The sequence below is a fragment of the Chionomys nivalis genome, chromosome 2 (assembly GCF_950005125.1).
Source record: "Chionomys nivalis chromosome 2, mChiNiv1.1, whole genome shotgun sequence".
NCBI lineage: Eukaryota > Metazoa > Chordata > Mammalia > Rodentia > Cricetidae > Chionomys > Chionomys nivalis.
Genome location: NC_080087.1, coordinates 31,951,258 through 31,977,502, shown reverse-complemented (window position 1 = coordinate 31,977,502; position 26,245 = coordinate 31,951,258). Strand labels below are relative to the sequence as shown.

Below are 26,245 nucleotides of genomic sequence, written 5' to 3'. Positions count from 1 at the left end.
AGAAAAAAATGGCATCATAGCTAGCTGCTAGAGAAAAAGGCTTCAAAACAAACCGTCTTCTGGCCATGACACGGTCATTATAACCATGAATTCTAAGCAACTGCAGTTATCTGCCCTGAACCTGCATAAGACAGAGCCAGTAAACAGTCAATTATGGATGAGGGAGGGCTTATGGGACTCTATCCCTGCCTAGGTAATGTTGGGTTATTGATGATCGTTGGGGGAGGAGGAGCCATTGTCTTTAATTGTGTGCTCACTGGTGAACCCATCAAGCTCCAATGAGTACTCACAATCCTACGGTCTCATGAACAGCCTGTCTAAACTCAGTGGGTCACAAAGCAGCAAGAAATGAATCTGTGAGAGGGATTTGTAGTGAAGAGAAAGAATGAGAGGGAGATAAGAGAGGGTGGGGTGAGAGTAATCAGAATGCACAGGCAAGAAAAGGCCAAAGAATAAGTGTAATTTATAATAAACATGACATTTACCATGATGATGTTTATAATCTAAAAATCTGAAGACATTTAATTACATAGGATATAGAAAAAGATGTGTAGATAGAAAATGGAAAATAAAATTTTTGAAAATAATTTGATGCAAAGAGTGAACTCTCTTGACATACTAGTAAACCAAAGCCACAGGCACACCAGAATAAATATTTTTTAAGATCATATGTTTACTCAACAAATAAAATTGAACTCTTACTGTATAACAGGCATTGTTCTTAGTGCAATATATATATATAGTGTGTGTGTATATAGCGTATATATAGTGTATATATATATATTGTGTGTGTGTATATATATGTATATATATATTGTGTGTATACACACACACACACACACACACATTCACATCATCCTATTTAATACTATAAAACCCCTGTGACATAGGTGCATTTTCTATCCTCACCGAGAAACTCGCCTTAGCAAGTGTCTGGTAACATTCAGTCACTGCTGAGCAGGGCTTGATTCCTGGCCGTATACTATTAACGGTCTAACTTGGACAGAAGCTAACCAATCACATCTCAGACTAAACTTTTAACAGTAATAAGAGCCAGCCAAGCAGTGGCTTGGTGGAGGGGTGGAAGGAATGCTCATTTCAGGGGACAATAGTTTAAGTGACACTTTAAGCGAGGATAGGAGTCAGGTGAAGAGACAGCACCCGAGGGAGCGACAGAGTATGGAATTTCAGGAGGAATGGTCTCCTGCGTTCTGGGGAAACGAAGGAACGTGAACTAAGAAAGAAAACGCTAAAGCGCAGGCGCACAGCTCATGGCACGGAGATGCCTGGCTTAGAGCTGAGGAGCTCGACTGCACAGGCAGGGTCTCTCAGGGCAAGTCATCACTGCAACGATCTAAAACCAAATGGTTATTTGGGAGGCAGAGTTCTAGAAGTGTCCACCAATTGTTTGGAACCACAAATTTCAGGTTTCTTGGATGACAAACAGCATCTGAAGCAAAACTTCCAACAAGTAAGAGATGCAAGTATTGGAGAAACCACAAAGGTCATTTTCAATGTCAAAGTAGAATGTTTACTTGTGAAGGCGATTAGAGAGAAGCATCCGAAAATACGAGTCAACATAAGAAACGCTTGTCGCACAGTAAACGTGATCCAGCTGCTTTCATAGATTGCAATAAACAAAGAGGAGCCTATTTTATATCATAAGAGTATCAAGTCTGGATGGCGAATGCCACAACTGGGGGATATTCTTTTGGGAGATGTTTCTTTTGTTTCTTTATTTTTTTTTCAAACAGGTTTTACTATGTACCCCAGGTTGACCTCTAACTTACAGAAATCCTTCTGCCTCAATTCCCACGTGCTGAGATTATAGATGTGCACTTGCACATCCAGCCTAATTGCAGTTTCACACCAAATTCAGTGTACAACATTTCTCTGCATTTTCTTTTCTTTTTTTTTCTGTAACTCAAGGAAAATCTTGTTTCATAAAAAAAATAGCTCTTGCAAGTTGAAACCTTTTTAAGAATTTAAGTGCCAATTAAATGACCCTATTATAAGATTATAAGCAGAAAAAGTAGAACATCTTATATTTTAAAAATTTAAAATATGTGTAATAAATATTAAACATTAAAGATATATGATAAATATTAGATTTCCTAATTGCCAAAAATTAAGATTAGGCAGAGTCAATGACAACAGGCTCTCCGAGGACCATGAAGAGACCCAATGAGATATTCAAATGTCCACGTTTTTCGCATTATTGAATATGGAAATAGCTCAGTCTTCCTCCAGGACTTTTAGGGTTGGCGCTCTGCAATGTTGATCCCCGTGACTCGGCGATGGGGCTAACTGGATCTTGCATTGCCATGTTGTGCTTGTTTGGTTTTACTGAAAACAGCAGGACGTCATGAAAACCAGTGAAGCCAGTTTTTAAGTTGTTTCCCTAGAGGAAATTGAACAAAAATGAGTTTTACCACTACAGTGCCACAAAACACCCAAGGGGTTTCTGTATTTTAAAAAGCGTCGGCTCTAGCGTTGACCGCGCACATGCTTTTAAAATTACTGAAAATGAACAAATAATAACAGAAACCTCTGCAATTGTAAAGATAATTACTTAATAATATTCTTCATTACAATAACCGGAAAGTATGCCTTAAAAGAGCTGTTGAGGGCTGGAGAAGATGCCTCGGTCGGCAAAGCGCTCCCGCTCAACCAGAAAGACATGAGGTTGGATCCCCAGAGCAAGAGAAAAAGTAGACACAACCATTTCATCTATGTTTTACCCGAGACTTTCTAAGGAAAGATCCGGAACATTGGGTCAGTTTGTTTATTTTCTATACAAGGTTCGAGGCAGAGTACTCTGTGTGTACAGAGTCGTATCCGGAGGCCCGAATACGTAGTTACAGAAATAGGCTGAGGAAACAAGGCAAGTTTGGGCGTCCAGTTTCTTCCCAGGGTCGATGTGTCGCCTGTGTTTAAGGTAGAGGGTATTTCACAGACTAGAGCATTACTCCGTGGTTGGGGGAAGGTCAGAAAAGTCTACCCACATCTTATGACCGTCAGGGCAAAGGAGGATGGGAAGATCAGCAAAGACTTCTGCCACTGTATTGTGTCAAATGCCAGGACTCATATTTTTGGAACAGTGTGTCTTAAACCAGATCAAAGCTTAACTAACCATTCCCACTGTGTGACAAGTGTATGTTAGATTTTCTTCCTATCTTCCTTCAAATACCTTTAAAAATGAAGAGGGAAAATTGCCCTTAGTGACTTTTAAAAAAGTTGTACGTAACATTAGTCTTTGAACTAATTTATCATGTCTGCATTTTGTTCTTAGGTTGTTCTCTGGTTGTTCTTAGATTCTTCTGTGACTCTAACTGTTTTTCTAATAGTAATCTACTCGTGTGAAATGCTTGTTAGCTTACAGCTTAATGAAAATTTTTCTTCTGGGGAAAAATGTATTTCTTCACAAACAGTACTTTTTTTCATTGCTTCGGGGTTTTTTCTGCTAAAACACGTGTTTTAAATCAACTTGAGCTTCGTGTTCTTGTGCTCACTATGTTTTGTTTGAAAATAGCCAAATATTTTCTTGACAGAAAGTATAGAACTACTGTGCAAAACTTTCACAGCCTAAACATCATGAGGCCTTAGATGGTTTGCACAGCTCTGAAAGGTGACCCCTATAGCCAGTAACAGTCACTATGATGTCCAAGTGGCCTGGGAGAGTCTTCGATGCGTTGCTTCACTTGGCTCATTGTAAGTGATGAATGATGGCAATGGGTCTGTTGGTGCCAATTTATCAGGACCTGTTACAAACGCAGACCACTCTGGTACCATCAGAGCCTGTATCCTAGCTGATGCAAGCAGAGAATCTTAGGATGTGCCTGGGATCTGATCACCACGATTGGATATTCCTATCAAGAGCTGTGTGGGCAGACATCATTGAAAGCTTGTTCACTTTAAACATCTCTTGAAATGATGGTTTTAAGGTTTATAAGCCGAGTCCTTGGGTAAATTGACAGGTCCATGTTCAATGATTCTTTCAAAAACAGCAGTGGAGACAGGGCCTTGCTGCTCAGTAGTAGAGGACTTGTCTCAGATACATGACATCAGGTTCAGTTCCAAGCACTAACAAAAATACAAGCACAGGGAACTCCATTTTGCTGTTCTTCATAGTAAATATGCTAGATTTGCTTGTAGATTTTGGATTTAACACACAATCATAAATCCTAGTGATGCACTAAAAATGCACAGACTGTACCTGCCAAAGAGAAAGTACTTCCTTCTCTCTTTTTATGTGTGGATAGGGACACACACACACACACACACACACACACACACACTGACAATTTCTGTCAATGAGTAGAAGACAAAATTCCCAAAGAAGTAAATTTCAGTTTGCATGAAGCAAGCTAGTAGGGCTGGGAATACGGCTCTGTGGTAAAACACTTGCCTAGTATGTGTGAGGTCCTAAATACAACTCTGAGTACCACCATCCCCCAAAAAGAAAGAAAGACAAAAAGCAAGCTATTAATAAGATGGTTCTTGGAAGAGTGAGTTAATATCAACATTGAGTATTTTTTTAACAAACTAACAGAAGAGTCCTCATATGGCAGTGAAATACCACATAAAACACACAAAAGTATACTCCAAAAATAATATTTTGTTATCATTCCTCTGGATTATATTATATCCAGATGGAGACTGGCTGGACTCTGGCTTTCCTTGTCTTCAGCGATTTGCGTGTGTCCATCAATTTTAGACGGAGTATATTTTTGAGCCATCTCTATCTTTCTAAGGTGGAATGAGGTTTCGTTCTAGACCGCATCTCTGATGCTTACAACCTCTAATAGAATGTGGTTAGGTGTCATGTTGTATTTCTAAGCAGCTCTTTTCAACATATCTATGAATGTGTAATAGGCTCATGGTCTGTGAGACTAGCTGGCTTTGATTTTACTCATCTGGGTGGAGAAATTTAGTTGATAGTGTCTTAGGACTATTTTTCTAAACTATAAAAGCTGGCCAGATCAGAAGCATTTTTTTACAAAAGTCACTGAAATTGATTCTTTCTGTACATATAATGTGACCTCTGCAAACTCTCAAAGCAGCCACTGTGAGGATTGCTTGCACTCCTTTTTCTAACTAATTGTAGTAACTACTCTTTAATTCAAAATTATTAGATATGTGTTTATGTAAGAACTTCTCAGGAAATAAAACCCTCCTAAACTTCTTGATTTATTTATTGTATGCTTGACTGACTTTGCTTGTGATCGAGTCTATGAACTGAAGCAAACAAAAACTCCCAAAGGAGTGCTCAACCCCAAACAGGACACTGGTGTCATCCTCCCAAGGCTCAGCGATGGCTGCAGAAGAGGGGGCAGAAAGACTCTGAGAGCCAGAGGTCGTGGACGGCCACAAGTAAACACTCTTCCCAGACACAGTGGGGTTGGTTGAACACATGAACTCACAGCAGTTCTGATGGCAGCCTAAGACCTTGGGCAAGATCAAGCCAGACAAAAATCCTAGCATGGATGGGGGAGGGGGGTCATCAAACTCCACCCCTAGGTAAGAAGCTATTGGCAATTGATGGCTGCTAGGAAGAGCCTGTTTCTTCAAGGATGGGGCTTCTAAAAAGTTACTTATGGCTCCAGTAGATAGCCAGACACTGTGCATGCACGTACTGGCAGCACTGAGTAGACTCGGTGGGTCCAAAAAGGGAGAACATGAATATGGAGAGAAAAGTCAGGGAGGTGGATAGGGGAAGAATTGAAGGAAAGAGAACAGAGGAAATTTTAAAGCAATAGTTTTTTCATTCTACGTATAAGGTCCAGGGTTCAAGTTCCAGCTCCCAAAGGAAATATATATATATATATATATATATATATATATATATATATATATATCATAATATAGTATTATATATAGTATTTAAATTATATATAGTATTTAAATTTAGTCTATAACAAATATAAATGTGTTATATATTATATTAAATATATTTATAGTATATAATATATATATATATATATATAAACTACTAAGGGAAAAAAAGAATTACTAGAAAACTGAGTGGTGGTAAAGCATGCCTTTAATTCCAGGTCTCAGGAGGCAGAGTCAGGTGGATCTCTGTGAGTTCAAGACCAGCCTGGTCTACAAAGTGAGTTCCAGGACAGCCAGGGTTAATAAACAGTGAAACCCTGTCTCAAAGAAAACAAAATAAATAAATAAATAAATAAATAAATAAATAAATAAATAAATAATCTATAATAAATTCAAATAGTTCTGGAGTCTAAAGGACCATGTATAGAGAAATATCTGCCTCTGTTAAAGAACTGAATTCCTGGGAATGGACCAGTATGTACACACTCTTTGCATGCTACTAGACTATGCTCATAAGTAAGAAAACCAATCTATGAAAACCAAAAACTTCAGAACCTCAAGAAGTTAAGAAATAACTATTCTTAATGATAAAGAAATGGAGTCTCACAAAGGCTGAGGAATTTTCCTAAGGTCAGAACTGAATCTAGATCCAGCCCAGGTCACCCCTCTTTTAGCACACAGGATCCTTCTAACCAGTCTCCTCTTGAATGACAGCAAAGACCATCATCATTAGCATATCCCAAGGTGTCTTCCAGATGTATGAAGTCCTGAGTCCTGATCCCTCCACCATGGTTAGAGATTCAATGCATTTTGTGTCATAATTTTTAAAGTATTTTTCTTGCTAAGTGGTAGTGGTGAACGCCTTTAATCCTAGCATGTGGGAGGCAGAGGCAGGAGGATCTCTGTGAGTTCGAAGCCAACCCGGTTTATACAGCTAGTTCTAGGACAGTCAGGGCTGCACAAAGAGATACCCTATCTCAAAAAAAAAAAAAAAAAAAAAAAGAAAAGAAAGAAAAAAAAGATTTCTTTCAATTTTTGAGAGTGTAATATAATCAAACCATTTTTTCCTTCCAAACCCTCCTATATACCTTTCCATGTTCTCTTTCAAATTCATGGGCTTTTTTAAAAAATTAATTGTTGTTACACACATATAGGTATATGCACATACATATATATTCCAAATACATAAATATAACCTAACCAGTCTGTATAACATTACTTGCATCTGTTTTTTCAGGGCTGACCGTTTGATATTGGATAAGCAATTGGTGTGCTCTCTTAACATTCTTCAGCTGCCTGTAGCGTAGGGCTGAGGCTTTATGGGCTTTCCCCTGTCTGCTTTAAAATGTCTATTGTGTCCACCCTGTTCAGCTCATGTTCAGGCAGCTATGCTGGTCAGATTCCTAGGTGTAGCTTCTGACATTACTAGCAGATACTAGTCACTCCCTGATCCTCTGACTCTTGCATTCTTTCTGCCCCTTCTTCTACGATGTTCCCTGAGCCTTGAGTGCACGACTTGCTTTACGGCAGATTTAGACATTCCCCTATGTGTGAGACGTTGCTTTTTTCCAATAACACTCTGCAGTGCTAAGCAGGAGCAATGGGTATGCAATGCTTCTAGCTGGCATGGCTCTTGGTTTCAAACACCTCTTTTCTATCAAAAACAAAAACTGATATGAAAAGAGTACCAATGAAATGTGTTGCTATAAACCTAGCCTTTTTCCTAATGTGGGTAGGCAACACTAATTTGATTACCCTGAGATTGCTAAGGCTTTTGTGGTTATCTCATCAGTCTCTTCCTTCCATTCATCTGACACTCACCGAATGCCTACGAAGCAGGGTGCATTTTGTAAGGCAGCAGGGAAATAGGTGACAGTAAGTTAGAGTTGTCCCCTGATCATCATAAAAGCAAGGCCTCTATATCCACTGTTACACATCCAATGGCCGAAGACATTCCCTTAAAAAATTGTACCTGTACTGAACATGAACAGCGTTTTGCAACATTGTCACTATTTACATAGAATTAAATAGTATATGTAATCTACAGATTATGCGAAGTATATGGGATGTTATTCACGAAACTATATACAAATGTTTTAGATAGAGGTTCTATCTAAAACTCAATGTAAGCAATGATGAGATGAAGTTATTAGAAAATGTATGGCTATTATTGATACTATAGTCAGTGGTTACCTTGAGTACAATGGGTTTCTCAAAAGAGAGTCTAACCAGAGTTTCACAGCTCAAGAAAGCCCCCAGGAGGACCAGGTGATGCCATACTGATAGCCTGAAGGACAAAGAAGGAGAAGCTGCTGTCTGAGCGTGTGAGAGTTCAGATGTAAAGCAAAGGAGAAGGCTTCAGAAAGCAGTGATAAACCCAAAACAGCTTGCGATTGAAGAGCAAGACTCAGTGCCACGAGGCACTCTGTGCCTAAGAGAGAGTTCTGGGTTATTCCAAGTGTAGAATGTAGTCACTGACGGCTTGTGAGCAGGGGCACTGAGACAGCAGTAGATCACCTACCATGGCTACATCTGTGACAATCAGGATGGAACAAGTCAACGCTAATGATAGAGAGCTCTATTGTTATGCAGCTACGCAGAAATGTAAGTGTAAAACAGAAGTGCTGTACAGACTGAGGTGCTGGGGTAGCAGGAGGAAAGCCAGATGGGTTCAATAAACAGAGCCTGAACATGTGTTAAATTGTTCTGAGGTGGAAAAAATGGCATTGGATATGAGAAAAGTGGGGGAGATGGGGGAGTGGGAATCAAGCAAGATACTCTAGATTCAGGTTTACACAGCTGAGCTAGGATCGAGGAGAAAAGGACAAGAGATGTGGTTCAGTCTGTAGAGTGCTTGCGTAGTGTTCAACTCTGAGCATGAACTGGGCGTAATAATACGCCCTAGCTCTGGTGGGGTAGCAGCAGAAGAACCAGCACTTTAAGGCCACCCTGGTATGTAGATTGACATGAGACTCTGTCCAGAAAAAGTAAACATGTCATAGAATTTATTTTCAGTATTCAGCTTCAGATACCTTAGAGTGACACACATCAAAAGGGTCATAAAATACACCCGTGATTTACTCACCAAATAAGACTCCCGAGGCTGTAGGAGTTACACATGAAATTAAGCATGCCATATTTCATTTTTCAAGAGCATCCCTTATCAGAAACCTTGACAATTGCTCTTCTAACCAACATAATAGTTTTCTTATAAGAAAGTGTTATTACCAGCTCAACTAACCACATATTTGAAAGACCCATTTTAATAGACTGATGATTTTCTTAATTATTTCTTTTCTTTTGGGGGTGGGGGAATGGGTTCAAGACAGGGTTTTTCTGTGTAGCCCTGCCTGTCCTAGAACTCACTCTGTAGACCAGACTGGCCTTGAACTAAAAAATCCACTTGCCTCTGCCTCCTGAATGCTAAGATTAAAGGCATGCATGTATCATCAAACCTTCTTACAGGTTTGCCTTACATTAAATATTTTGCCTTTCCCAAAGGCCAGGAAATGCATTCCATTTCATTTAAATGTAAAAGCAGCATGCAGATCACAATTTTTAAATAAACTAAAGGTGAATAATTATTTCACATAATAAGCATACGTACCCAATAAGCAGCTAACTGTAAAGCACAACCAGATTGTGATTTTTGAACTTTATTTTGAACCAAATTCCATAGTTCTAAACCCATATTTATTAATTTCAGCTAAACAGTCTGATTCTGTTTTTTAAAAGCAATCCTTGCTCCTCCGATGTGGAGGGCAGCATGGAAAGAGTCAAATAAAAGACAGTTGAGAAGATCATACAACATTATGATGATGCATTTGAAGAAATGCTCTGGGAACTGAAATGAAGAAATGCTTCAAGGGCAGGGGCTCTGAAAGAAGGTCAGCATCAGTGAAAGTGACGTGAGGGGTGAATGTGAGGGGTAAGAAGCCAACAGGGCAGCGGGGTATTACTTCCTGATTCCAAAGGCTCGGTATCTCCATTTGTAATAATAAATAAGTAAAAGTGGTCACAACTTTTCTCTTGCAATGATAAGATATATTATGAAAAATATAACAAGGGAATGGCCACTCTCTTGAAAACTGGAAAGCAAATAAGATTTCAACCTGAGCATAATCCAACAACGACCTCAGAACTGTGTACAGCATGCCACTGGGAGAACATTTTGAAGATTTTACTGAAAACCCTTAGCTGGGTTCATACCCTTTGCAGTAGCCAGGTATGCTGGTGTGGGTGTACGGAGGATAGTGAGGTCTGTATAATGAAAGAAACAAATGTATATCACAGTGAAACTTGGACATCAAGAGCAAAATTTCTGCAGAATAAAGCATTGTAGTAATAGGACTTTAAAATGGGTGCTAAGTAAATATTTTAAGACCTGTGATGTAAACACAGTTAGTCACACTGGCATATAGCCTATTCTAAAGTCAGAATGGGGAACAAAAATAAATTAGACCTACACACAGAATAGTCCAAGCATCATTTTCTAATTAAACAGTTACTAAAAAGATGGTTAAGGAGTATGTTAAACAACAGTATGATTATGTACAAATACTTAAATGAAGAGGTTAATAAATTATGATAATCCAAGCAACTGTATTAGTGAGGTTTTTCTAAAGGATCAGGACTGATGAAATGAATACATATTACAGAGGGAGTTTATCGGATTGGCTTAGAGGATACAGGGTCTATAGTCTAACAGTAACTGTAAACTGGAGAGGCTGATAGCAGCCTCAGCAGGTCCCAGTTGGACACTGAGGACCTGAAGAATCACCAGTCTTAAATCTACACTAGAAGGCAGCAGGTTCCAATGTCAGTAGGGATGACAACAGCAACAGCCTCAAGGAAATAGATGCACTAACCAACAGGGAGTGAAAGCCAGAAGGCAAACACAGCTCTGCTTTTCTCTGTCTTCTTTATGTCTGGACCACTCTTATAAGTGCTGATCCCTCTAGAGGAGTCTCTTCCCTGCTTAGTTAATTCTTCCAGAAATACCCTCACCAACTCACCCAGAGGTGTGCCTCTTAGTTAATCCCAGAGCCAATAAGTTGACAAAATATAATCATCAGGATTCTTAAATTTCACTGTCAAGAGCACTGGTTCTTTCCGAGGCCCCATTACTCTTTTGTCTACTTATTTCTAATCCTTTTCTTATAGATCCTTCTCTTTGGATTCCATAACTTTTCTGACCCTAAATTCTGACTAAATTTACCCATGCCCAAGTCTTTAACAACTTACAGTGAAATCAATGATAGAACTATCTCTTTCTATTTCTTCTGATATTCAGTCTCTTTTGGTGCTTACATTTTCACTACAAAGTCCTCCTACAAGAACATGAATACTAATAAAAATTCACATTCCAATCAGTAATTATCTGCTTATGAAGGGGCACAGAGTGTCTCAAGGAAGAAAACTGACTTGAGCGAGAATTCAGAGCACAATCAGGGCCTAAGATCAAGCCCTAAGAGGCCCTTATACAACCTTCTACTCAAATATTTGAAATACTTGCTAGGTTAAAGAGACATAGCCTCTATTTTCCTGGTATGAATCCTAATCTTTTAAAACAAATTTTGTGTTTTTGTTTCATGTGAATATTGCTTGCTGTTTTAAAAAAGAAATAGCTATGAGATTTAGAGATGAAGCAATGCATATTAATCCCACTTTGTTAATTCATTAGTCTTAAAATGGCAAAGGCTAGGCTATATAAACATGAGATCTAAGTGTCATCTTTGAATAGTGGCATCTGGAAATATTGGCATAAAGTACCTACCTAATGAGTGCTCCTTGATGCATGGTTGAATAGCATATATGTGTATTGATACCTACCATAAATATACCACATATATATATATATATCACATATGTGCCATATATATAGATATATAGATAGACATTCTGTAGGGGGCTGCAGGCAGAAAGAGACACCTGTGGGGGTTTTTCAGAGGGAGTTATATTTCAAAACAATAACACTTGGAGAAATACATGCCCTCAAGAGGGATTCCACCTATGGCATTCACAGTAAATTTGTGCATTTTGTGTCTTTGTTCATGTTAATATTGCTTGCTGTTTTAAAGAAGAAATAGCTATGAGATTTAAAGACAAAGTAATGCATATTAATCCCACTTTGTTAATTCATTAGTCTTAAAATGGCAAAGGCTAGGTATATAAACGTGAGGTAACTTCTTAGAAGAATCATGGCATCAAACTGGTTAACTTGAATTTATTTTAAGGTATAACTCTGCTATGAGTCACCTCTGTAATAAGGTGCTTGTCTGATATTGCCTGGTTCAATCTCCAGCAAATGGATGCACACACACGTGCACACACACACACACACGCGCACACACACACACACACACACATGCGCACACACACACACGTTCTCCTTTTAAAAGTCCCGCCATCTTGCAGTTTTTACCTTGCCTATCACAATGTATTAAATGGGTAGGTATATTTTCGGCCAACTCATTCATTCCATCTATTGAGCAATATTCATTGAGAACTTAATATGTGATAGAATTTCATCTAGATGTTGGGGAATAGCAGGAAATTAGAGGGGGAAAATTCCTATCTTAATGAAGAGAGGGAGAGCCAAGATGAGATGACTTTCAATTGTTCTCTTGTTGAACATGTAATGTCAAAGAAGAATATAGCTATTTCCAGATTATTCAGTATTTCGTGTTCACTTGAAGCTTATGAAATCAGTCAGTCATTTCTCTGAGATACTGGATTTTCCAGCTCTCACTGGGAGTTGATTGCCTAGTAGAATTTGCAGACATCTCTGCCCAAGGCTAAATCTGTGTTTCAGAGCTGTCCTTATGGAAACGGCCAATATGACTTGACCAGTAATCGGTTTTTGATTGTTCATGGGAACATCTGAGTCTTTGGTCTCACGAATGGTTATACAACAAGTTCTTTCCCCTGTGGAAAAGAGTGTATTCTTTGTGGCTCAGAGGTCCTGTGTTCATATGTTGGGCTTGATCTTCTGGAAGTGATTTTCTCTAGGGCCGGGGTTATTTAGTTCCAAGGACTGGTTTGAATTTCTTTTAAAACTATAAGTATATAGGATTACATTTAATTGTTGGTTTATGTACAGAAACATTGTGGCACTGGGCTGCAAGGAGCCCGTTATAACTACTCCTTTGTCCTGAGTAAATATTCATTCAGTTGCCGTCTGGATGGGGTCCCATGAGTCTCCGAATCATGACGCCTCCGCAAAGATTGGGGGATATTGCTGATATTATCTATTAAGCTTCTGCCATCTGCAGGGCCTCATAAAGTAGCTTGAAAATTGCAGGGTAAATAAAGAAAGATGAAGTCTCAAGCTTAGACACTTTGGCCAGATGGCTGGAGTGTGGCAATTAGGAATACGTGTTTGTTGTGTAGCTATTGTCAGGAATTACTGGTTGGCAACAAAGAGGAAGACAGAAAGGCAGGTATTCCGAATGTTCGCCACATTAGTGCCGCAGGGGTGGTAGTGACACACACTGAGGACTTGCTGCAAGTTCTGTGGGGATGTGGCAAGGACGTGGAGTCAGATTCTGGTTCAGAGCTCTCTGTCTCTGTCTCTCTGTCTCTCTCTGGGTGTCTCTGTGTCTCTGTGTCCCTGTGATTCTCTCTCTCTCTCTCTCTCTCTCTCTCTCTCTCTCTCTCTCGGTGATAACTGTGTAAAGGAATGGTTTTTCTGCAATACCGCATGCTCTTCCATGAGACCACTTCTGTTCCCAGGCCCTAGTTGTCCTGTCTTCTGGGATCCAGGTTTTGACCTTGATCCCTCTGTTCAGCATATACTCAGCCTCAGCCTTTACCCTATGCATGCTTTTGAAGGCCATGGTCTTTGGAATATATTCATGTTCAACTTGAAACTCAAAGTAGCATTCTCGCTTCTACAACCTCTTCTTCCCAAAAGCCATGTAAATTTGCTAAACGTAAAATTATCTGACTGAGCCCCTTGGGGATATGTTAGCAGGCAGGAAGTCAGAACGGATGAGTTGTTCTGATGTCCCTTCCAAACTTGGCTGATTGTCACAACTAGAAGTATGAATCATAGTAACAAAGATGTCATGATATTCAGTAAGATGGCTCACTCTTAACAGGACATTTTTCCACCCCAAAGCATCCATAATTGGACAACAGCTTTGGTCAGCATGTATGGCTGCTATACTGTGCTCCTATCACTAGATCTTAAGGAACACTGTGGGGAACACTCCTCCATCTGGAGCAGAGGCTCTATGGCTTCCAGTGACTTCATTAAGTAGAGTCCAGCATGGTATTGACAATCCAGTCCCTACCACCTTCTCCAGCCTCATGTTTCCCAACTCCAAGAGCCTTACGGTTATCTTAATCCCATCCTTTTGAACTCATTCTGGACTTCATTTCCTCAATCGCCTTTAGATCTTTGCATCTACAATTACACTGCTTAGAATAAATGACTTCCCAGTTCATCTCGTGCTTCCATCTCAACTGAAGAGTAACAATGATGCTTCTTCTCTTCCTTATCCTCAGACAATCTTTCAGAAGCTTTTCCATACTAAGCTGGAGATGGTCAATTTGATGCCCCATGAAGAAACCATTTCCTGAACTCATTTAGATCCTTTACCCTTTCTCGGTACCAAGGATAAGGATGCAGGAGGAAGGCTGACCATAATCATCCATCCACATCCACCTCTGGACCTTTAGACCAGTCCTCTTCATCATGGGAGGAGAAAAATATATTTCCTCACCAGGCCCTATGACTGACGAAGGAACTGTGTTCTGTAAGCCATGTAGAGCGCCCTCAAGTGGCTGTGTATCTATCTCCCTCTTTTCTTCCACAAACTATGTTCATAATGGTCACATTATAGGGTCACATTATAGGTAGAGAGGTGTTTACACATTGACTAACCTTTTTATTGCTGTACCAAAACATCATAACGTATAAAAGAAAGTGTTTCATTGAGGGAACTCTTGGTTCTAGAGGGTTAAACTGCATGATCATCATAGTGGGGAGCAGGCAGGCAGCCATGACATTGGAGCAGTAGCTGAGAGCTTACACCTGATCCACAAGCAAAAGGCAGAGAAAAGGAGAGAAAGATAACTAGAAAAGGTGTAGGCTTTGAAACCTCAAAGAAACACACCTCCTGCATCAAGGGCATATCTCTCAATCCCTTCCAGTTTCACCAACTGGAGACCAAGAGTTCTAATACACAAGCCTATGAGGCTACTTTCATTCAAACTATAACACACACACACACACACACACACACGTCATACATATAATCATTGTCAGGAAAATACATATATACATATATAGTCATTATCAGGGGTGTTCCTCTCTCATCTCCACCTTGAGACTCAGAAACATAAGCCAAATGGGTCACAGATCACACAACTACTAAGGGCCATGTTTGGGATTTGAACCTCAACATGCTAAAGTGTTTTCCATGACATTTACTTTTCTGTTCTCCTATATCTCTTCCTGTTTCTTCCACTATTTCTTGACTTCACCTTTGATAACTCACTATGTATATATACATTAAACATTTTTGGCTATGGCTGGTCCTCAACCCTGGAGACTCTAAGATAATAAATAAAATATGAAACTGCGCTGCAAAATTCTCACTCAAGTTTTACACTGTTCAGATTTGGGGTGCATGTGTTTATATCTGATACACAGAATTTTGCAGAGCCCATACCAGGATTCTCCTCCACCCCAAAATCCTCAGATCCAGGTGTCTACTCAGTTGCAGTAGCTGAATGTGCTTGAGAGAGATGTGTCAGGTACACTCTGGGCCAACAGCCTTCAGGGGCAGCTGTTCTAGACTTGTGCTTGCCTAGATGCTAGGGTCATGTTAATGACATGGTGAAAGAGCAGTTTTCAATGTGCATTTCAATGCATGCCAGCTAACAACCCTGTGTGCCATCTGACCCTCGCATCTCCCTGAAGGAGGTCTACCAGAAGGACATAGTTATTCTAGTGCCTGCTACTGTCTAGGGTCAGAATGACAGAAAACAGTTCACTCTGGACATTTGCTTAGTAATTTAATTCTCATCCTCTCCCTCCCTTCCTCCCTCCCTAACCAGGTTTTCCAAGTTTTGGTTCATAATAAGTAGTTTTTTAAACATTTAAAAATAGGGGTCTGTAATAAAATGCTGAGCGACTCTCTGGAGATTGCTGCTGCTGGCCGATCCCTAATAGAAAGCATACGCCATTGAGCTAACATTTTGTTCTTTGACTGAGGAATAAACAAAGCTGTTAAAAGCAGGTAGGCCCGTTTCCCAATAGCAATGGCATAAATGTCTTTCAAGTCACTCCCGACCATGGTTAATTAGAGCTTTTGGAGAGACAGCCCTTCCCGAGGGTCAATCCAGGTTAGGCAGACCACAGAGTTGCTGTTGGCAATTGGCGACAATGGATTTGTTAAGAATTTCTGCTTGGCTTGGGGTGATGATTTGATTTCTTTTTCTCCCTCTCCCTTTTGCTTTTGTGTCTCTTATTTTGGCTGGCTGAGGTTGGGTTGGACCACGAGGCCAGGATCCAAAGGCCATGCCAGCTTGTTGCTGTAGATCGGCACTGACAGATCGTTGAAAACTTATTAGCCTGACGTTTTAACAGCCTGCAATAGGATGGAAATCTGCTCCTTCGCAGGAAGGAAAACACGAGCCCGGGCTGAAATCTGCCCTAGTTCCAAATCTGTTGGCCCCCTGGTACCAAAGCGCTGAGGGCTGCCACAGTGTGCAGAGAGGAAGGCCTGACGGTGCCACCCACACAGTAGGTAGGGCTGAGAAAAATACTTGTGGACTTGAGCCACTGGGAAGAAAGAGACCCTGAAAACATATCCTCCTGGAGCGGGGAAGCTGCTCTGCCTCCACACAAGGTGCTAATGGCTTCCACAGCAGCGGCAGTCAGCCTTACACGAGATTTCCACTGGGCGGCTGGAGAGTCCTTTAGGTCATAGCTGTTCTACGGAACAATTCAAGAAAAAGGAATGAGGGCTACGTCAGGCTCTGGTACCTTTGGGGGGAAGTTAAAACAAACAAACAAACAAACAAAAAAAGACTGCAGGCAATACCATTGGTCAGAGATATATGATGCCGTTAAATTACAATTGTTTGTTACAAAACTAAAAGAATTCATTGTTTCCACTCTCCCAAAGCAAACCTTCCTCCCAGCCCCGAAAGACTTGCAATTCACTGTAGGTCCCTACATTCCTCCAGCCTCACCCATGGCTACCAGTTTGATTAAGCCCTGTACTATGACCCCCGTGGTTTTGCTCCAGTTTTTGGAAACTCCTTATCTGATCCTATAAGCTTTGCTCAGGCATCTTCCCCTGTGATGGGGTAGAAGTATCTCTCTTGATAACTCATCATTACCTTCCAGGCCCAGCCACAGGTCATCTCTTTTTCTGAAGTAGAGCCTTCTGTGATGGCCCATCAGGGCTGGGTACCATAACTGAAGCATCCCTTCACGTTGTGTATTACAACTTTATACTAGGCTACAGGAAGACAGGATGTAGGCTTGAATCTCATCCCATTTGGTACCCACCCTCACGGGACAGTCCTTGCACAAATTTGGCACTCTTCCAATGTCCTTTATGAGTATTCATTTATTTTCTAACTTATCTGGGAGACATTAATGGGTTCCAAGTTTTGAACCCTTTGTCTCTTTTTAGGAGATTGGTCTCAGTAGACGCCATACCTCATGGTGTTCTTCAGACATTTCCTCTCTAGTCCTGCCTTCTATGGGCCAGATATTAATAAGCACCGTCCTGCTCTCTGCTTAGGGAAATTGTAAGGTGGGAGGGAAGCAAACCAGAATTACCTGGAGCTTATTGGTTATTTGTTTGGCTTTGTGTGTGAAGCTGAGGACTGAACCAGAGCCTTCACACTGTGAGGCAAGGGCTCCACCAATTGGGCCACGTCATCATGTTTCGGGTTTTGGCGAGGCAGTCTTGCCTTGCTGTTCAGACTGACCTTGAATATTCTGTCTACCCCAGGCATGTCTCTATTTTGTGATCCTCCTGCCTCTGCCTCTTGGTTGTTGGGATTATAGGGATGTGCCACCCTGGCCGTTAGGAAACCAATTTTGAAAGATCTTCCTAATGTCAGGTTTGAACCTTCATCGTCCCATTGCAACTGCATTCAGTGTGGCTATGGCTACATAGCAGCACTCACTAAATCCTAAGCACAAATGACCAAGCAGTATATCCCCTCTCAGGCTACTGCAGGTTCTAAAGTCCGGGGACTTCCCAACTTTTTGACCATGGTTAGTTTTGTTTTTGTTTTTGTTTTTTTTAACTCAAGAAACTCAGTTTTGATGTTTGTTTGTTTGTTTTCCAAAATGAGCCTGGTTTGTATTGAGGATTTGTTTTACTTTTATTTGTTTTGTGAGAGCTTCAAGCACAGTCAGAGAGATGTTGGTTTTTTTTTTTTTTTCTACAGTAACATCCAATATTCAGTCATTGGCTTTACGGATCTCAAGAGGCCGCTGTGCCAAAAGTTTTGTGATCCCTGGACAGCTGCCATGTGCTGTGTTCTTGAAATCAACAGCTGAGTGGTGGCTGCCCATTCTCCACTTTCCCAGTGCGGTCCACCAGCCTCCTGAGCTCACAGCCAGCTGAGCCAGTTTGCAGTCCTTTGCAGAAGCCCAGACTGTGGTCAGATCCTCCAATGATTTTCCAAACACTCGAGTCTCTTCATCAAAATCAGAGAGTCATTACTTTCATCACTTTTTGATAGCATTTAACATTATATACTTGCAATAAACTGTTACTGCCTCCTCTGACGCTGACAGACGCTTCCCAGCAGAGAGGAGCTCTGTTTTCAGTTGTTGGCTGCTGCCTCCTCCCTTCTCAGACACAAGAAGGCTTTTTCTAAACAGATTAGTTGCTGGAGGGCGGCTGGGAGGTTTCTACATCTAAGTGACAGCAAGTTTCATAACGGTATAAAAAAGATGCATGAAAACCAGAAAAATAACGTACCAATTGTCTGAAGAAAGAGATGAGTTAAACAATGGGAACAAAATGTGAGCCCGTCAGTGCAGCTAATAATTCCTAATGCGTATATTACTGGCATTGGAACAGTAGTATCACAGCAGACCTAATCTTTCTTTAAGGAAAACTTATAAAAAGCTGTTGAAAACTTAAATGTGTTTTCTAAAATGACTGCTATTGTCAACTTTCAAACGATGAGAAATATATGGAAAAAATGCAATTTACTTAAGAGATATATTGTATATTTTATTGGAATACACAATTTTGTTCATGGAAATTAAAAGTTTTACGTTTAAAATGTTGCCAGCTTTAACTTTGAGATCTTTTTCTATTGTTGAGAAAATTTATTGTGCTATATTCTCAGTTGAGAAAATAAAATGCATGCACATTTATAGCACGAAGATAATATTTTGAAATATGTGCAATTGTGGAACAACAAAATTAAGCTAATTAGCAGAGACAGCGCCTCCCCATTGTTTTGTGGCAGGAACACAAAAACATACTCTCAGCAGTTTCCTAGTGTGCAGTGTATTTGATGACTGTCGTTGCGTGTTGTATATCAGTCTGTTGATCTTATTCTCCATGTGTAGGTGAGTCCTTGTAGCCGTTGAACTCTTTCTCTCCGGCCATTGGTGACCACTATGCTGCTCTTGGCTTCTATGAATTCAGTGTTTTCAGATCACACATATAAGTGAGATCATATGATATTTGTTTCTCTGTTCTCAGCTTATTTCGCTTAGCATGATATCCTACGTATTCATCCACGTTGTAGCAAATGATAGAATTACCTTCTTCCCTTCTCTGACTAAATAATATTCTATTTTGAAAAAAGGTCTCACTGTCCTTAGGCATCCAAAAATTGATGTCCATCCCTTATTATAGCTATTGTGAATGACAGATGCAGCATTTTAAAACTTCCCTGAGCAAAAGTCAAATCCTAAACGTAATATACAAAACTCTTAACTAACACTAGTTGGAAAACAACTTGCAAAATATTGACTTTTAAATTCTAAGTATTTCTTCATTTTTAATCCTGAAAAGTACTATGAGAATTAGCACAGTGCTTTAATGAATGAGTTTAAAGTTTATCCTTATTTTTATATTTCAATTTTGCCTGTAATGTTTCAATATAGTTCTTCCTTGCAGATAATGAGTTAAAACTAAATTTCAGATGATTGTATAACATAGATAACATGACCCTACTTTACAGCCAGGAGAGCAGGTTTGACCCCTGGTGATAGAGAAGATGAGAGAAGGGAGAAATGAACTTTGAGATGAAGTCCGACTTATCTAATGCCTGAGCTATCTGGCAAAAAGCCAGAAACTAATGGGTGAGTAAAGGGAATGTCTGGAGACACAGTCTACCTAACCAGTGCAGTAAGGAACACCAAAGTAGCCAATATCTGGGAATCCATAAATCTTGGTTATGTGTCCATCAGCTGTCAACCCTGATTCTCATTCACTAAGCAGAGTATTCTGCCTCGGTTTTCTGCTGTTGCAGGAGTATGATGAGAGTAGGAAATGATAGCCTGACAAGACTTAGAACAAATTCAATAAATGTTAGCAAAGTCTGCATCCAAGAGCTGTCAGGGGTCTGACATATAAAAGCACTAAGGATACAAGAGAACATGTTAGGGTCACTCATGATGAAGTGGGTTGATTCTTCATGGTCTGTGAAGATAATGGGCTTACATGCATAAGTTCTCATGAAGTGGAGTCTATGTGCCTCAAAAAAATGAGCCTGTGCTAGGAAGATTTCTTTATTGCTAGCATGGCTCCAACATCTTGGGTTGCCATTGCAATGGCTATGCCTTGGTATTTATGGTTAGTTTTCACTGGAACTGTTGGGATGATCTGGCTATTTCAGACACAGAAGGTGAAACAAAGAAGTCAACGTAATTCTGATGATCAGAACCAGAAGTCTTCCAGAATTAAGATGCCCAGATGGGAAGTCCCAGCAAAAATGACCGGAGTATAAAAGGAAGAGGGTTGCCAACCTCACAACCCAACAAAACATAGGGCCTTTCCCCGTGCTAAAGTCTACAGTTGTCTTAGATGGGGGACACTGTGGTTTAACCTAAATTAATCTCTAAAACTAGGTCATTGCCTGAGCTGCACAGTTGAGTAGGAACTGGGCAGTGAAGCCCTGATAAACACTACTATGTATCAATGAGGAGGGGAAAAGGGCCTGGAAGGAATGTGGTTTGGGCCATGTCCTGGGAATGGTCAGGTTCCCTTCTGGACATTGCTTTAAAAACCTGTTACTGTCATCAGGCAACTTTGAAAAACCAAAATGGTTAGAGCTAGTTAAGGGTGCCTCTGCCGTTTTCCAGATGTTGTAGAGATATAAACAGGGAAACAGAAGGCCTCATCCTCAAAGGAAGGGCCACAGCACCTCCCATTTCTACTCGGTAATGAGCTTCTCTGGTCAGTGAACCCAGGCCGGGCGTGACTGTTAGGGAACACGTGCTTCTTGGGAGTTTCAGACATTCCTCCCAGGTTTGTCCATGACCGGGGAAGAAAGATCCTGATAGCCAGACACACACACCTGTTGAGAGACACATCTCAAGATGACCTTAACTTATCATAGACTTGAGAAGTTATGTAACCTTTACCTACAATGCCATGGAAAGTCCCTGCAACGAAAGAAGGGCACCTCTCCCATGGCAGCATACATATAAGCTTTGTCATTAACCCAGACAAAATACTGATAGCGAGGTATTCCACCAAGAAGTCGAAAGCATCTTTGAAATCTCTGACCTTTCATCTAAAAATAATGGTTAACTCTTTGGGATTGTAAGCATACCACTTTAAAAGGCAGGTGATGCAGAAAATAGGTCCTGGCTATTTTAAGGGCTTAACCTCGGTCAAAACACAAACAAAACAGGAAGAAACAGTAGGGTCAGACTGCATGGATCGTTAATCTCCATATTTGCTCCCTGACCTAACTTGGTGCACACATCAACATCCCCATGCTACTTTCAAGGAGATGAAGCGTGAAGAGATTAAATGGCATGATAGAGACCATACTAAGTCAGCAGATGACTCATTATCTGGACTCCCCATCTGGAGTTCAGCACCCTCTTACCTTCAGAATCTAATGCCCTCTTGCATCCTTCTACTGTGCCCAGACTTGCTCCTCCAAGTTCCACCTCTTGACTGCCTATCAACCCTTGTTTGCTTTCACAGTCTCTGAACCTGCTTTCCATCTATTACATGGTATGGGTCCACCTAAAAAAATGGTTCTCTCAGTTGAGAATTTCAGATTTATCTGTAAAGAATTTTGAGTTCCTTTTCCTTTAGGGAATAGAATTAACCAAGCTGTGAACTTTGAAAGAAAGGGAAAAATGGATCACACTGCTCTACTGCCAGTCTTCTTTAGATCAAAGAAAACATGGGCATGGTGGTTCATGCCTCTAATGCCAGCACCCGAGAGGTAGAGGCAGGTCGATCTCTATGAGTTGAACATCAGCATGATCTACACACAGAGTTCCAGGCCAGACCCAGAATTACATGAAAAAATAATGAAAAGGAAATAATTTAGTAAGTGGTAAGAATAAGTTATAAGAACAAACAACGGCCTCCATGAGCCCAGAGACACTGAAGCAGACCTACATTGGACAAAGAGCCACTTTGATATCCAAAATATTGGATATGTCCATTTCATTCTTATTATAAAATGTTTCATATAAAAATGAGTTTAAAGAATAATCTAAGGAACAAATAATATGTAGGCTCTCTGATATCTTCTCCACACCTTATATTTAATGCCTTATTTATTATTCAGTTCACGTTTTTCTTTTTTAGAAAATTAACGTATGCATACAGAATGTGTGCTATTTTAGGTGTTTTCAACCTGAGAATAGATGGACTCTTTTTAGCATGATATTACACTTTACTGACTGTGTTGTGTACACACATGTGTGTGTGATGCTTGTGTGTGTATGATAGGTGTTCATGTGTGTGTGTGTGAAGTGTGTATGGAACATTGTGTGGACATTGAAAGACAGTTTCAGGTGTTGGCCCTAACCTTCCACCATGTTTTCACCACTGCACATGCTTCCAAGTATTTTCCTGTCTCTACTTACTGTCCCACAGTAAGAGTACTAAGATTTTAGCTGATGCTATTGTGCATGGTTCTACATGGATTCTAGGGAGCCAAGCTTAGATCTTCATTCTTGCACTGGAAGAGCTGTCCTCAACTGAACTACCACTCCAACTCTAATAGGACATTTTTATGACAAGTATAAGTTTTGTATAATTTGAAAACTATGTATGTTTGGCATTCCATATTGTGAGTATAATGTATTTTATATAAATACGTTGTGTACTATATGTGCTTTTAGGGTATATGAAGCATTAATTTATGTTTAATTTTAGGAGCGAACTCATGAGTGACATTTTTCTTCTCTAAGTAGAGCACTGAAGTTGTTTTTGAAGATTTCTGTAGTTAAAATTCTACAAAATCACTTGCTTTATCACAGTGCATGAACTTTTCAACTTTGCTAGACTTTGCCAAATTTTCTGCAGTGATTATTTTATATCCTAGCTTGAGTATAAAAGCTTCATATTTCTCTGAATTCTTTAAAATATTTAGCATTTCCAGTTTTCTAAATTTTGTCAAATCAGTGAGTTTTTAAAACTCTTTATCTTAAGTATAATTTATTTATTGCCAATTATTGGTATAACCTAATATAATTTCTGTGTTTATTGGCCATTCAGATTTTCTCTTTATGAATTACTTGCTGTATCTTTTATCCATTTTTCTGTCAGATTCCTTATGTTCTTATTGCTTTGTGAGGTTCATTTATAAACACAGATACTAATCCCATTTGTCAATCATATTCATCATGCAAAAGTGGCCTATTAAATAATGGATTGGATTGCTAAGTTATTCCTTGTACAACAGTTTTGAACTGCAAATGAAAACTAAGCTATAGAGCCGGGCGGTGGTGGCGCACGCCTTTAATCCCAGCACTTGGGAGGCAGAGGCAGGCGGATCTCTGTGAGTTCGAGACCAGCCTGGTCTACAAGAGCTAGTTCCAGGACAGGCTCCAAAGCCACAGAGAAACCCTGTCTCGAAAAACCAAAAAAAAAAAACTAAGCTATAGGAAAGAAGATTGTTATTCCCTGAGTCTGTGAGTTCAGGAAAACCCTGTACTGCCTCTGCATTTCCTTAATTTGTCCTTTTCCTGATCTCAGATAGTCAGCACTGGCCACTCAGCTTTGATAATATCTTTGATAATATCTTTATCTATGTGTAAAGTGAATAGTTCAGAACAATGTCAATGCTGAAAACCCTTAGAAAGATGGAACTTGGATTACTGAGCCTGCTAAGTGGATGCTTCACTGAGACAGAAACTGTTAGGAACTAGGTACATCCCAAACCATGACTTCTCGTGGGAGCACAGAGTCAGCTGTTAGCAGAGACATGTTGGAACAGTGCATGCTAGAGTAACTTCTGAAAGACTTTGCTCCCAGGAAAGTCTCTCATTACTACAGAAACCCCAGACAACTAAAGAAAACAAAAGTAGACGAATAACATAGTGATGTCAGTTGCGTGGATATATTGGCTTGAGAATTTTCATTTGAAATCTTAAAGTAACTGAGGTTATCTTTTTATTACAGAGGTGTGGCGAAATCTTGTTTGAGAACCCTGATCAGAATGTCAAATGTGTTTGCATGCTAGGTAAGAAAGCTTCTTGTTTCTAATGTATTATGCATGTTGATGTCATTTGGAGCCAATGTTGTTTTGATGGATTACCGACTGCCTCTTACTCCATTGTAAGGAGGCGCATCAGTGCACTTGTGACTTTATAAGCACCATTAATATATTTGTAGAGCACTAGAAGATGTAAAAAGGATCTTTATTTTAAGTCTTGGTCCATTTTTCTGAGTCTCAATGCTGCTTGGATCACCAGGACAGCATGCTATTGTGTGCTTTGCATTTAAGAAAACAACAAAAAAAAATGCGATCAAAATGCAAGAAAAATCTCACTACCATACTAAGTCTGAGATTATAAGATAAATAATAAAACTGTTAGGTATTACAACATCACAAGATGCCCTCATTTATAACACCTATGTATATATACAAACTAATTAGAAGTCAACCCAATCACCCACAATGCATCTGCATCCAAATAGCAATAAAATAACAAAACTTTTGGTGTGTGTGGGGGGGATGATATAGCATCAATGCCCTTTACAGACTCAATAAAATATACTATCCTGCTAAGGAATAAAGTCAGTAGTATTTTTTCTCACTATAGATTAGAAATTAATCCAGCAAAGTGTATGAGTGACATGCTTAACTGCCAAGTGAGAAATGGTGTAAACCATGGCAAGGTTCTAGACTGTAGAGCCTTGGGGCTGCTGTAAGTTTGCCCAACGAGTTTTACATTGATTACAATGTAAAATTTGCAGTAGCAAGGGCAACTGAATGGTCTCAACTGCTTTATTTACATAGACGTTTGCACTTGTTCATAAAAACTACATCATAAACAAGGTAAAGACGTAGTCATGTTAGTATCATCCATTTTCTCTAGGCTCCTCATGTTAACAGCCTAGATTATTGGGAAAATGACCCAAAACACACACACATAGTCAGGTAAATAGAGGCATGGGAAGATCTGTCATTCATAACTCAAGATGATAGCCAAACAAATAATTAAAGGCTACTCTTGTCTCCAAAATCAAACATGAAACAGGTATCACATTTGTCTAGACTTTGAATACTTCCTAGTCTCTTGTACTGCTATTTAATAGAGAATTGCTATGTAGAGTTTTCATATGTTTTGAATTAAGAAGAAAGTTTGTAGGGCTACTAGAACCTGGACATTTTAGCAGAAGCGCATGAGCAATGATTACAGCATTCCTCTGCATACTGCTTTCAGATATCCAGTGCTAGGTTTTAAACTTTATAAATTCCTCTGAAGCACTAATATCCCAAGATATTAGTGAAATTATAGATAAAAGTAGATGGTAGACAGGAGAAAGAAAGAAAGAAAGAAAGAAAGAAAGAAAGAAAGAAAGAAAGAAAGAAAGAAAGAAAGAAAGAAAGAAAGAAAGAAAGAGAAAGACAGGAAAGAAGGAAGGAAGGGAGGGAGGGAGGGAGAGAGAGAGAGAGAGAGAGAGAGAGAGAGAGAGAGAGAGAGAGAGAAAGAGAGAGAGAGAGAGAAAGAGAGGGGGAGCAGAAAAAGAGTTATTTGTCCAGCAATGTGTCCCAACCTTGGATTTGAGAAGGCGTCCTATGAACACATTTTATCTATTCATCATTTAGTTCATTCAATTTCCACACAAAATCACAGCTGAGCTATTGTTTGAGTTCTTTCACATATAAGGAAATGGAAGCAAATGCTCCAAATTTCAGACCACTTACCACAGTGAGAACCACTAAAGTAACTTTACATTGTTTTTTTTCACCTGATCTA

The 26,245-nt window shown here is 39.8% G+C and overlaps 1 protein-coding gene across 1 annotated transcript in view; it reads left to right on the top strand.

Moving 5' to 3' along the window:
• Positions 1-26,245, top strand: part of Pde7b (phosphodiesterase 7B) — a 320,744-nt gene that overhangs the window by 68,463 nt on the left and 226,036 nt on the right. Inside the window, exon 2 of the mRNA XM_057762340.1 lies at positions 24,441-24,501. Coding sequence (XP_057618323.1) covers positions 24,441-24,501 — 61 coding nt within the window. The remainder of the gene's footprint in view (positions 1-24,440; positions 24,502-26,245) is intronic.